Raw genomic sequence first — 14806 nt, forward strand, 5'->3', positions numbered from 1 at the left:
GCCTATGCCTAATAACGGTTTAGTAATGCAGTATAACTCCAATTATTTTTCTTAAATGATATTCTACTTAGAATGTCATTAGTATTTTCAGGATTTATTTTAATCATTAATCTTTAACATACAGGATACAAAATGAAAATAGCAATCCTTTTGAATGCTAATCAGTAATTTGAAAAGATTTCCTGTGACTAAGTTAAAGACATCTTATTAACGTATTATATAATTATATTATATTATATAATTTCTGTTAAAGAACTACATATCCTTCAGTGAGTAGAGTGTGATTTTGAACACTGGGGAGCGATTCAGTAAATAAGCAGATGAAAAATATAACAGCAGGCAAGTAATGTATTTAAGGTTGTTTATCAAAGTGTCTGACATATAGTAAGTACCCCAAATAACACGTGTTATTATTTAGAAATCCATTTGAATACACTTTCATCTCCAATTTGTATTTGCCAAATTAGCTCATACTTTGAACATAAGACTATTTCTGCTAAAATAAGCTAAGTGTATTGTAAGTCTGTAGAAATGAGTCATCTAAGTTCATTACACCAAAGAAAAAACTTTCTCATCTGCAGGACAATATATACAATGATGCTAGCTTTTCAGCAAGATGAAACCCTGACTCACTAGCTTCAGTTACATTCATGAGACTGTATTTATTAAAGGATGGGGGTGTGCAGAAAAGTACACGTACCTATTTTTGGAAAGTTCCCAGCAACCAGGGTTAAAATAAGAGATTTCTTCTTAAACTCATTAAAATAACTAGAAAACTCTCTTTCCTAAGCATCATGATTAATCAGGGCTTGACTTGAAGATTTTTTTTTTTGAGAGTCATACTCTGTCGCCTGGGCTGGAGTGCAGTGGTGTGATCTTGGCTCACTGTAACCTCTGCCTTCTGGATTCAAGCAATTCTCCTGCCTCAGCCTCCCAAGTAGCTGGGATTACAGGTGCCTGCTACCATGCTGGGCTAATTTTTGTATTTTTAGTAGAGACAGGATTTTTCCATGTTGGCCAGGCTGGTCTCCTGACCCCAAGTGATCCACTGACCTCAGCCTCCCAAAGTGCTGGGATTACAGACGTGAGCCACTGTACCCAGCTAGACTTGAAGATTTCTTTCATGACTTGTGGTTCTTCGAAACTTATCTTAAATTCCCTTTTTTGACTGGTAGGAGAAAAGAGTAAGAAGATAGGAAAAAATTAAAAGTATATCATCCTAAAATGTTTTGGAGTTTTCCTAGGGCTCTAAAATAAAACAATGTCCATTGCTCTTAATTCTCTTAAATATATGTGTGTGTTTGTGTACATATACTTAAATAGATATAAACAGTGTATAAAGTCTAACTGCAGAAAAATTACAATGTCATTAGAACACTTGACATATTAAAAGGAGGACTCTTGCCGAGATTGAATTAAAGAGCGGTTAACAGGCCTCATTGAATGAATTTGCATACATTTTCTTATTTAGCAAACTGAAGAGAAATCATCTTCATAGGTTTCTTGTCCATGTCATGTAGGTGGTTTTGCTTGGATGACAGCAAATCAGTCATTTGATTCCATCAGGTCAGGCAAGGTATCAAACAGGTTAGTAAAAAGAAAAACAATTAGGAAAAGAAGAAGTTGATCAACTCACACAACTGTCCCCAGTAGACTCCAGCATAGCTTCGCTGAAGCACGTATTGTAAATTCAGTCTTCATTTTTAATTTATGCTTCATACTTATCACTTTTTATAATCTTATAATTTGTATACAATTATACAATTTATTATTTGTAAGGACTCCACAGGGTAGAGACAAATGATACTTGAAGGCATTACCTAGGGTAGAATACCATTTTAAAAGGAATGGAAGGTTTCCACTGACAGTATGCCTTCTGTGACAGACATTAGTGAACTCAACAGCTTTTCCTTTCTCTCCCCTCCAGCTATGTGGTGATGCTTCTCTTCCTGACTCCCTCAAAGTTAGGAGTGGCCATGTGACTAATTCTGAGTACTGGGTTGTGGCCAACATGACATGTGTCACTGCTGGCTGGGACTAGTGTGAAACTCTCCAGCTCCCCTTCTCCTTATTGAGGTGACCACAGATGTCTCAGATGGTTGAGGCCCTGTCAGCGGGTCCCTGGGTGTGAATGACAAGAGCAGGGCACCCTGCCAACATGGGTTGGGTCTGGAGCAAGAGGAATAACCTGTATTATGTGAAGCCGCTGAAGGGTGAGGGTTGTCAGCATTGTATAATCTAGCCTGTCCTAACTAATATACCTCCCTTGCTTGGCAAATGCAGACAGTCCAGGTCATAAGTTTTAAAAAAGATACAGAAATGAAATGTGCTGGTGGCACAGTGAAATTTATTTGTCTTTATGATTTAAACATAATAATTAAACACACAAAAGAATAAACACTGGCAAGATGGCCATATGTAGCTTAGGAAATGACTGGTCCCAATGCAATCATACAAATGTTCATTCAGTGTAAAAATGAGTTTCTTTTTAATGGTTTTAATCTTGTTTTTTTTCAGTCCCCAAGGATTGTACCATTCAGTACAAATGTTTTTGCTATTGGGTTATCATTAGACACATGTTTACCAATTCCCAGGAAATGAATAAAATCAATAGAAACATCCTATGACAATAGAGCACATTTTCATAGAAATGAAATTGATGAGCTTATTACAGTTTGAATCAGTTCAGCTATTAGATCTACACATAAAACATTATTAACAAGTTACATTTGTATTAAGTTTTTATTTAAAAATATTTATCACACTTTTTTGTGCAAGGGTTTCATTAATTTCTTTGGTTTTAAACACTATAGATCTATTTTACCTAAATATATATAGTTCTATTTGTACCAAACATCAAAAATCAAAAAATTAAACAAAATTTCAAAAGGTAAAAATGGAATTATTGCTTTGATATAAAAAAGGCCTAGCCCATTTGAGAACTATTGCCATTATTGCTTTCCTATTGGAAAACTATCCTGGAAATCAAGGAATGTACCCCATAGCTCCCTGCAGGAAGTATAATTTGGTTGCACATCACATTATCATCATATTAATGTGACCCTACCTTCACCAAAGCCATCCTGATCTTGTCCTTAAAAAATAAAACAAAGCAAAATAGCATAAATAAATAAGTAAGTTTACCTAAGGGGATACAATAAATAGCCTACTAGATAGGAATAAAGAATACTGTAACATAAAGCCCTTCAGTGCTGTACAATTAAACAATCGCTTTGGATTTTTAAGGTCTCTAAACGCAGCCTCCATTTCATAACAGTTTTATTGCTGGTATGCAACTGACAGAACAAGAGAAAGAGAACACATTTCTGTTGTTCTCCTCACATGAGAGTGACTGCACAGCAGATAAAACCATCAATTCTGCCTTTTGGGAATTTACTTGGGCATGTACCATTGTCAGTTTTTGACCTCTGCCTAACTGTAGGGCAAAATCTTAGGATTAAAAATATCCAAATAATATTCCTTCAATTCTTAGTGGTTTCTTGGTCTCCAGAATAGTTAAAAACAGAGAGGAAATTAAACTCAAAAGTTTTGCTGCCTTCTTTTCTTGGCATCCATCGCATCCAGAATGGGCTGTCTTTTTGCAGTATATCTCTGACGAAGTTCTTCTATCTCTCGTTCCATCATAGGGTCCAGTGCTTTTAACCGCATCTGTAGTTCTTCTAAACTTAGATTTTTCAACTAGGTATAGAAACAAACAAACATATTAATACAGTGAAAGTAATGTCTCATTAATGTCTAATGAGTTTTAACATGAATATTTCAGTACATTATTTACATCATCTTTGAAGTATGGTTAAAAAATTACAACAGGAGTTTCCTCCTTGAAGAACCCAGAGGCCATATCTTGCAAGAACCTCAAGTAATCTGCAATGAAACAATCCAATCCTGTTTTTAGAAAAGAGCAAATGAGAAAAATAAGCCAATGGAATTTTTTAAAAGGTACAAAGACAAATCCACCACTGCCAACAAACAGATTTTCAGAATATGTTCCAGGTATATTCACTCTGACTTCTTATATCTTTGCCAGCTACTGAGTGCTACAATAATCATGAATACTTGCAGGGATCACCCAAGAACATGACAAAATTATATCAAGGTTAAATTAACCACTCTATTCTCTATTTTACCAAATGCTTAATAAAGAAGATGACTGTGGTAGGGGCAGGAAGTGGGCTGATTAGGCCTGGTGGGGGCCCAAAAGCAGGAAGCCATGATCAATTCTGGAGTAGGACAGTTATGTAAGAGTAATCCAGGTTTGGTTTTCTTCTTCTTCTTCTTTTTTTTTTTTCTTGAGACAGGGTCCCACTATATTGTCCAGGATGGCCTTGAACTTCTAGGCTCAAGAGATCCTCCTGCCTTGGCCTCCTCAGTTGCTGGGATGTGCCACTGTATCCAGTTTAGGCTTGGTTTTAAAATGATAAAACTTGCAACTTACTTTTTGTTTTAAGAAGATAACTATCTTTGGCTATTTTATGAGTCAAGCTATGAAAAATACTCATTACTTACAGTCACCCAAGGTAGCATTTCTCAGTGGATCGTCCACTTTCCTCACCATCCCTGGCCCTATCATGACTTCTGCTTCCAAAAACCAAATTCACTCTTAGCTGAAAAAGACTCTGAGGATACTGAAAAGAATGAGTCACAGACTCTCTGAAGAAAATTCAAAAAAGTAGTTCCGAAAATATTTTGAAAAATGACAGTGTTACGGGGAAGAGTATGCAGGCTTCCATGATGATGACTTTGAAGGCGAATGCCACTCACTTTGGTGCATAAGAAGTTCTGGTGTGTATATATTAATAATCAGCCCTGTTATTTTTTAGTCATATGTCACGAAAGAATCTAGCTTTTAATATTATGGTATAAAAGATACCATTTATATATAATATGTAGTATTATATACTTTCTTCATTAATTTTTTAATCCAAGTAGTAACCATGCATCTGTTATATGCTCAGTGCTGTTCAAACCACGGTGGGGATAAAGAATAAGACAACAGGGAAACTCCAAACTTTGAACTGTACACATTGGTAATGGCCAAGTTGAAAGCCCAATGTAGCCCACGCAACCACATTTCCCAAGAAAAACATGCCCAGCCATGTCTACCTAGGATCCAATTCCACTTCTGTGTTCTTCAACACTGTCTCTATTTCAGCCTGTTAATCTTTCTCATTTCTAAATTTCTTAGGTAACATTCATTATCTAAACAACACAATTTAGTGTTTGATTCTAAATCATGTACTATTTTATAGTTCATTTTTATGCAGGAGTTTCATGTCCCTACTCTAGATATTCCAAAAACATTTAGACTTTAGAGACTGTACATATACCAAGAAACTATCCTACTATACTACAAATAATATGACAGAAAGGTAGATGGATAAATACGAATAAGAATATATGGTGCAAAGGAGTGGGTTACTCTAAGATTAGAAGAACTAACATATAAAGCAAACAGTTATCATTACTTTAATTCTAAATTAAGTTATTTCTAGGGCAAACTGCCAATAAGTTTATAAATATTATGTGGCAGTAATAGATTGAATTCAGGGAAAGAAGCTTCTTAGAAGAAAAATTTTCTACCTTTAACAGACTTTTATATTTTCATTATGTAAAATTTGTGAAAAACAGGTCTATGATATTAGAGAACCAATATCTAGCATTATTAAGGAATAAGGTGTTCATGTAAGTAAATTAATAAAGTACCTAAATCTTAGTCCTTTAAGCAATAAAACTTTGTTTCTCACACACACACACACACACACACACTTATGCTCTTTATTGGTTCTATATGACTTTTAGGATTTTTTTTCTAATTTAGTAAAAAATGATGTTAGTATTTTGATAGAAAATGCAGTGAGTCTGCAGACTACTTTGGGCACTAAGGTCTTTTTCATGATATTGATTCTTCCAATCCATGAGCATGGGATGTATTTCCATTTGTGTCATGTATGATTTCTTTCAACAGTGTTTTGTAGTTCTCCCTGTAGGGATCTTTTACCTTATTGGTTAAGTACATTCCTAGGTATTTTATTGTTGTTATTATTTTGCAGCTGTTGTAAAAGGGGTAGAGTTCTTGATTTGATTCTCAGCTTGGTCAATGTTGGTGTATAGCAGTGCTACTCATTTGTGCACGCTAATTTTGTAACTTAAGACTTTACTGATATGGTTTGGCTGTGTCCCCACCCAAATCTCACCTTCAATTGTAATCCTCAGAATCCCATCTAGGGAGAGACCTGTGGGAGGTGATTAGATCATGGGGGCAGTTTCCCCATGCTGTTCTGGTGATAACGAGTGAGTTCTGATGGTTTTATAAAGGACTCTTTCTTCTTCGATCTCACTCTGCTCTTTCCTGCCACCATGCGATAAGGTCCAAGCTTGCTTCATCTTTGCCTTCCACCATGATTGTAAATTTCCTGAAGCCTCCCCAGCCACAAGGAACTGTAAGTCAATAAATTCTCTTTCCTTTATAAATTACCCAGTCTTGGGTATTTCTTTATGGCAGTGTAAAAATGTACTAACACAGTTAATTGGTACTGAGGTAGTAGAGCACTGCTATAAAGATACTTAAAAATGTGGAAGCAACTTTGGAACTAGGTAATGGGCAGAGGTTGGAATAGTTTAGAGGGCTCAGAAAAAGATAAGAATATGTGGGAAAGTTTGGACTTCCTAGAGACTTGTTGAATGGTTTTGGCTAAAATGCTGATAGTGATATGGACAATGAAGCCCAAGCTGAAGTGGTGGTCTCAGATGAACATGAGAAACTTATTGGGAACTGGAGCAAAGGTCACTCTTGCTATGCATTAGCAAAGGGACTGGTGGCATTTTCCCCTGCCCCAGAGATCTGCAAAACTTTGAACTTGAGAGAGATGATAGGGTATCTGATGGAATAAATTTCTAAGTAGCAAAGTGTTCAAGACATGACATGGGTGCTCTTAAAAGCATTCAGTTTTACGCATTCACAAAGAGATGGTTTGAAATTGGAACTTATGTTTAAAAGGGAAGCAGGGCATTTTGGAAAATTTGCAGCCTGATGATGTGGTAGAAAAGAAAATCTCATTTTCTAGGGAAGAAAATCAAGACTGCAGCAGAAATCTGCATAAGTAATGAGGAGCCAAGACAATGGAGAAATTGTCTCCAGGGCATGTCAAATTGTCTCCAGGGCATGTCAGAGTTCTTGCCAGCAGCTCCTTTCATCACAGGCCTGGAGGCCTAGGAGGAAAAATGGTTTCATGGGCCAGGCCTAGAGTTCCCGATACTCTGTGCAGCCTTGAGACATGGCAGTCTGCATCCCAGCCATTTCAGCTCTAGTCGTGGCTAAAAGGGGCCAAGGTACAGCTTGGGTCATAGCTTCAGAGGGTGTAAACCCCAAGTCTTGGTGGCTTCTACATGGTGTTGGACCTGGGTGTACAGAAGTCAAGAATTGAGGTTTGGGAATCTCTGCCTAGACTTCAGAGGATGTAATGGAAATGCCTATATGTCCAGGCAGAAGTCTGCTGCAGGAGCAGAGCCTTCATGGAGAACCTCTGCTAGGGCAATGTGGAAGGGAAATGTGGGGTTGGAGCCCCTATACAGTCCCCACTGGAGCACTGCCTAGTGGAGCTGTGAGAAGAGGGCCACTCTCCTCCAGAACAAAGAATGGTAGATCCATTGACAGCTTGTACCATGCACCTGGAAAAGCCACAGACACTCAACATCGGCCTGTGAAGGCAGCTGAGAGGAGGGCCGTAATCTGCAAAGTCACAGGGCAGTGCTGCCCAAGACCATGGGAGCCCATCTCTTGAATCAGTGTGACCCAGATGTGAGACAAGGAGTCAAAGGAGATCATTTTGGAGCTTTAAAATTTAATGGCTACCCTGCTGGGTTTCAGATTTGCATAGAGCCTATAGCCCCTTTGATTTGGCTAATTTCTCCTATTTGGAACAGGAGCATTTATCTAATGCCTGTTTCCCCATTGTATCTCAGAATTAACTTGCTCTTGACTTTACAGGCTCCTTAGGTAGAAGGGACTTGCCTTGTCTCAGAGATGAGACTTTGGACTTGGACTTTTAGGTTAATTCTGGAATGAGTTAACATTTTGGGGGACTGTTGAAAACACATGACTGTGTTTTGAAATATGAGGACATGAGATTTGGGAGGGGCCAGGGGCAGAATGATATGGTCTGACTCTGTCCCCACCCAAATCTTACCTTGAAGTGTAATCCCCATAATCTTTGTTTGTAATCTCTGTGTGTCTAGATAGAGACTTGGTGAGAGGTAATTGTATCATGGGGGCAGTTTCCTCTATGCAGGGGAACTATTATGAGAACTCACTATTATGTTCTCATTATTGTGAGAACATAATAGTGAGTTCTCATAATATCTGATGTTTTTATAAGCGGCTCTTTCCCCTTTGCTCTCTGCTGTCTCCTGCCACCATGTGAGAAAGTCTAGGCTTGCTTCACCTTTTCCATCTGCCATGATTATAGGTTTCCTTAGGCCTCCCCAGCCATGCAGAACTATGAGTCAACTTGATTTTTAAAAACTTATTGAGACTTGTTTAAGGCTTATCGTATGGTTTATCTTGGAGAATATTTCAGGTTGGATGAGAAGAATGTATAGTCTCCGATTCTTGGGTAGACTGTTTTGTAAATATTTGTTATGTCCATTTGTTCTAGAGTGCAGTGTAAGTCCTGTCTTTGTTGACTTTCTGCCTTGATCTGTCTAGTGCTGTCAGTGGAGTGTTGGAAGTCCCCCACTGTTACTGTGTGCACATATCTCTTTACTTAGATTTAAGAGCAATTGTTTTATGAATCTCAGAGCTCAAGAGTTAGGCTCATATTTATTTAGGACTATGATACCTTCTTGTTGGATTGATCCTTTTATCATTATACAATGCCCTTCTTTGTCTTTTTTTTTTTTTTACTTTTGCTTTAAAGTCTGTTTTATCTAAGAATAGCTCCTCCTACTCACTTTTAGTTTCCATTTGCATGGAATATCTTTTTCCACTCCTTTACTTTGAGTCTATAAACAAACCCTTACATGTTAGGTAAGTCTCTTAAAGACAGCAGATATGTGGTTTGCATTTTTTTTTTAATCCATTCTGCCAAAGGATTAAATGGAGCATATGGACCATTCAACATTAATACTGAAATGTGAGGTACCATTCCAGTCATCATGTTGGTTGTTTTCCAGATACTCTGTTTTCTTAATTGTGTTAGTGTTGTACAGGCCCTGTGAGTTTTATGCTTTCAAGAGGTTCTATTCTGGTACATATCTACCTTTTGTTTTACGATTTAGAACTCCTTTTAGCATTTCTTGTAGGGATGGTCTGGTAGTGACAAATTCCCTCAGCATTTGCTTGTCTGAAAAGAATTTATTTTTCCTTCATTTATGAAACAGTTTTGCTGAATACAAAATTCTTGGCTAACAGTTATTCTGTTTAAGGAGGTTAAAGATAAGACCCTGCTCCCTTCTGGCTTGCAAGGTTTGTGCTGAGAATTCTGTTAGTCTGATTTTTGTAAATTCTGTAAGGTTTTCTCTTACAGGTTACCTAATGCTTTTCTCACTACTCTTAGAATTCTTTCCTCCATGTTGACTTTGGATAGCCTGATAACTATATGCCCTGGTGATGTCCTTTTTGCAATGAATCTCTTAAAAGCTCTTTTTAAAATTAAAGAACCATTTTTTTTTGTGGGTGCATAGTAGGTACATATGGGGTATCTGAAATGTTTTGATAGTGGCATGCAATGTAAAATATGCACATCATGGAGAGTGGGATATCCATTTCCTCAAGCATTTATCCTTTGAATTACAGTCCAATAATGTTCCTCAAGTTACTTAAAAATCTACAATTAAGTTATTATTAACTACAGTGACCCTGTTGTGCTATCAAATAGTAGGTCTTATTTGTTCATTCATTCATTCTTTCTTTTTTGACAGAGTCTTGCTCTGTCAGAGACTCTGTCACCCAGGCTGGAGTGCAGTGGTGTGATCTCAGTTCACTGCAACCTTTGCCTCCTGGGTTCAAGCAATTCTTGTGCCTCAGCCTCCCAAGTAGCTGGGACTATGAGCATGTGCCATCACACCTGGCTAATTTTTATATTTTTTAGTAGAGACAGGGTTTCACCATATTGGCCAGGCTGGTCTCAAACTCCTGACCTCAAGTGATCTGCCTGCCTCAGCCTTTTTTTGTGTGTGTGCTCATTAACCATCCCTACTTCCCTGTCACTGCCTTCCCTGCCTACCCCACCCCCAACATCCAACTACCCTTCCCAGCCTCTGGTAACCATTCTTCCACTCTCTGTGTCCATGAGTTCAATTGTTTTGGTTTTTAGATCCTACAAATAAATAAGAACATGTGATGTTGTTTGTCTTTCTGTGCCTGGTTTAATTCACTTAACATAGTGATCTCCAGTTCCACCTATGTTGTTGCAAACAACTGGATCTCATTCTTTTATGACTGAATAGTATTCCATTGCGTATATGTACTAAATCTTCTTTATCCACTCATATTTTGATGGGCACTTAAGCTGCTTCCAAATCTTAGCTATTATAAATAGGGCTGCAACAAACACAGGAGTGCGGTTATCTCTTTGATATACTGATTTATTTTCTTTTGGATACATACCCAGCAGTGGAATTGCTGGATCATATGGTTCCTAGAAGTTCTTTGAGCTTCTTGTATTTGAATATCTGTATCTCTAGCAAGGCCAGGGAAGTTTTCCTCAATTAGCCCCTCAAATAAGCTTCCCCAATTTTTTGCTGTCTCTTCTCCCTCAGGAACACCAGTGATTCTTAGGTTTGGCCATTATAATCCCATATTTCTTGTTCATTTCTTTGAACTCTTTTTTTTTTTTTTGATTGATTGGGTTAATTTGAAAGCCTTGTCTTCGAGCTCTGAAATTCTTTCTTCCACTCTGTAGAAGAAAGCCTATTGTTAAAACTTTCCACTGAATTTTGTAATTCTTTGAATGTGTCGTCTTTCAACTCTGGACGTTCTGATTGGTTTTTCTTTAAAATATCTATCACTTTAGAAAAAATTTCATTCACATCCTGAATAGTTTTTCAAACTTCTTTATGTTGTTTTTCACCTCTCTTGTATCTCCTTTAGTAGTTTAACAATCAATCTTCTGCATTTTTTATAAGAAGGTATTTAAAAGCTTTTATATTGGATTAGATCCATTGCTAGAGAGCTAATGTGATCTTTTGGGGGTGTTATAGAACCCTGTTTTGTCATTTTGTGAGAATTAGTTTTCTGTTTCCTTCTCATTTGGGTAGAAATATATAGAATGCTTCACAGATTTGCACATAAGCCTTGTGCAGGGGCCATGCTAATCTTTACTGTATCTTTCCAATATTAGAATATATTGCTGCTGAAGTGAGCACTGTCTCAATTGTTTTGAACAGAAAATCTTTTATAAAGTAAGTATTCTACAGAATATACTGCCTTCTAAGCAGAGGACACAGAACCTAAAACAGCCTTTCCTTGATGAATTATTAATATTTATTAAAAATCTGTTACATATTAAATTTCTCACTTCTTTTTTGGCTTTTCTGTCAGCTCCTCTTCATGGCCATCACTGAACATATACTCTTTCTATCTCTACAGCAAGTAGGTTCATCTATTGGGGAACCAGAAAAGCAATTAAACAAACTTGTAAGGCATTACTCTAAATAAGAATAGGTTGTGAGTGAAATCCTGAAACTGCCTAAGAGAGCATAGCCTTAGTGCTTAAGCTCATTTTACCTGTTTCTAGTGTTTGTTTTTATTTTAAAAATATCCATTTTCAGTTTTGTGGTTGTATAAAGTTGAGTTGATGGGAAATCTGACTTCTGCATCAGATATATATATATATATATATATATATATATATATATATATATAGCCAGGTCTTCAGCTGGGCTGTCAGAGAACTTCAAAGGACTCACTGACATATTTATTGACATTTTTCTATGGACCAAGCACAGTAGGTTTGGAGATGAGTAAAACACTGTACCTCTCACAAAGAGATTGCAATCTAGCTGGCAAGATAGGCCCATGCACAGCTAACTCACTGAAGGATGAGTAAGATGATAAAATGGGAACTAGGATAGAGAAGGAAAACAGTATGAGTAGAAACATATATGGCACACAAATGCCTGGCATCTTAAGAGGTATCTAGCAGACTGCTGGAAGTTGAGAAGAATCCATGCAGGAAGATGAATAGAAGATGAGGCAGGAAAAAGAGGGCAAAGTCAGGTCGCTGTGGGCCTTATGTGTGCCGCTGCAAACTTCTGTGACAAGAAAGAAATACTAAGTCATTTTGAGCATAAATGGTGAAGTGATTACATATGAACTTTAGAAAAATATCTCCAGTAGACAATTTTCTCCCTGGTCTTACAATCTGTCAGATAGTGTCCAACAGAAAATAATACTCACACTTAGCCATTGGTGGTCATTTTGTCTTCTCATTTTGTTAATAGAACAGAATATCGGTAGGTTTCTAAGTAGCTCTACATTATGGTGTCATATAGACAAAAAAAAAAAAAAAAGTGAGGTTGGCTGGCAAAAATTTTCACTTTTTAGACAGTGGGTATGATTTAATAGACATAAACTTCTGGCTTTGATTAAGCCCCAATAACATGTATTTAACACTTGGTGTTTCACTAGCTATCAAGCCTCCCACAGGCATGAAAATGCTTTTGGAAGGAAAATGTGACAGAGGTGGCCTTTTCAATCTCTTGAAAAACAGTACTGGAACTGCTCAAAGCCTTAGTAATAAAAAGATTCACAAACAAGATAAAGAGACTCACAATGATTTAAATGACCCTGTAATATCACAGTTTACTATCATCCTTTTAAAATGCTAATCTAAATTAAAAGTTTTTTGAACTAATAAGGATATAAGAAAAAGCCGAACTTCCTAAATTAATATGAGTATTATTTTGACAAAAACTTCATTAAAATCCAGTTTCCTGGAAATCTTTATGAAAAGGAAGGAAAATCACTTCAGAATTATGCTTATGGATCAACAGAGCTTGTGGTAAATCTACATAAATTATATATATATGAAAGAAATGTCACTTGCCATCTTTCTACAATACTTAAAACACAAAGTGGCTGCGTTACCATAGCTCTAGGCTGGTTGACTAATTCCAAAATCAATGCATTGTTGTAGTAACAAATCTGATTTACACTTCTCAGAGCTTATCCGGTAAGTTAACTCAGTAAACAGAATAATTTTAAAATATGCATACATTGTTAAGTTTTACTGTATGTGAACAAATGGGTAAAAAGGAATAACGGATCTGGAAATGGCGTTAGTGTGTTTTGGGCTAGTTCTACTTAGCAAAGTTCAGTTTTTAAGTTAATAATAAAAGGGAACCTGCACAACTAAGAGTACGTCTCAAATATTTAAGCCTCAGCACAGTGGAAGTATATTGTAGTTTGACCATCTTTACATGCATTAAGGACACACACTTGGTTAAAGAAATACATGAACTGACATGCAGTAAGAGGAAGAACTGGAACACAAACAGTGGAAGCAGAACCCATAATCTCTGAAAAAACACACAGTTAAAGAACAAGATGAATTTCAGAATGATATTGTTTCATTACCTGAAGCTTTTTTCCTACTCCCAGAAAATTTTGCTTTTCCTGGACATTTTAAAGGACAAACATAGGGGGTAAGACATACTAGTAAGGGCAGAGGAAAAAAAAAATCAATTTCCATAAAAGGGTTTAAACTGAGATCAGGTAAATTAAATTGTATGGGCCTAAGAGAAACATATTTTGAGATCTGGGATTATTAAAAGTCATTGTTTGCGACTAAGTCATTTGTTTAACAGAAGCATAAAGTTGAGTTATGAGTTAAACATTTACAGAATCTCACTGCAAAATAGAACCTCAGAGATGATAATTAACTTCCTTATTTTGGGTGAGGAAATGAGAGTCAGCTTGCTCAAGTACACTCTTGGTTTATGGCAGAGACAGGACTTGACCTCTGCTTTTTTCCCTATTATACCATATTGGTGCTGCTCAATTGCTATTTTACATAAAAGTTTGTGGGAGAAAATTCTAGATTTATCTTTTCAATTCCAATTTCTTCTCTCTCTCTCTCTCTCTCTGTGTGCGTGTGTGTGTGTGTGTGTGTGTGTGTGTGTGTGTGTGTGTTGAGACGGCAGTAAGTGTTATAAAGGGATGCAGTTAGCTCAGGCACAAGACCCTTCTCTTGCCTTGTTCAGAAGGAAATAAAAGCCATAACCCATTTTGACTCATAATCTTGAGGAAGGCAATATACAATAGTTTCAAAGTATCCATTTCTGACTCACTAGACCTCATTAATTTAAAATGACAATGTTTTGTGCGTCCTTCATTAAAACCTAATAGTTTCTTAGGTGATTTTAAAGTAGGAGAGAGAAGAGGAAATCAGGTAGAAGAGTGTGGAAACATGCTAACTGCCTTCTATCAGAGGACAAATACACTTTTAAATTCTGCAAGTTCAAAACAAGTAATTGTCTAATATGAAATTTCACTGGAAGCTTGGTCATGTTTCAAGCAGCAAACGTTATTTAGGTAGAAGTCTAGGCCGGGTGCAGTGGCCCACGCCTGTAATCCCAGCACTTTTAAAGGATGAGGCAGGCAGATCAAGAGGTCAGGAGATTGAGATCATCCTGGTTAACACAATGAAACCCTGTCTCTACTAAAAATACAAAAAAATAGCTGGGTGTGGTGGCACACGCTTGTATTCCCAGCTACTCGGGAGGCTGAACCCAGGAGGCAGAGGTTGCAGTGAGCCAAGATTGTGCCACTGCACTCCAGCCTGAG

At 37.1% G+C, this 14806-nt stretch overlaps 1 protein-coding gene and 1 non-coding gene across 3 annotated transcripts in view; both read right to left on the reverse strand.

Annotated features, from left to right (window-relative positions):
• Nucleotides 1-2327: 2327 nt before the first annotated feature.
• The window catches only part of STK3 (serine/threonine kinase 3), a 346273-nt gene continuing 333794 nt past the window's right edge, over nucleotides 2328-14806 (reverse strand). The window contains exon 11 of one of the 2 annotated variants that reach the window (XM_017505001.2): nucleotides 2328-3699. In XM_017505001.2, coding sequence (XP_017360490.1) covers nucleotides 3541-3699 — 159 coding nt within the window. In that variant the 3' untranslated portion in view covers nucleotides 2328-3540. The remainder of the gene's footprint in view (nucleotides 3700-14806) is intronic. The other variant, XM_017505002.2, reaches the window with a different exon arrangement.
• LOC119467789 lies at nucleotides 11278-11386 on the reverse strand. The gene has a single exon (XR_005196412.1). It is a non-coding gene; the product is annotated as a U6 spliceosomal RNA (small nuclear RNA).

Source organism: Cebus imitator, unplaced genomic scaffold, assembly GCF_001604975.1.
Source record: "Cebus imitator isolate Cc_AM_T3 unplaced genomic scaffold, Cebus_imitator-1.0 Scaffold331, whole genome shotgun sequence".
Taxonomy (NCBI): domain Eukaryota; kingdom Metazoa; phylum Chordata; class Mammalia; order Primates; family Cebidae; genus Cebus; species Cebus imitator.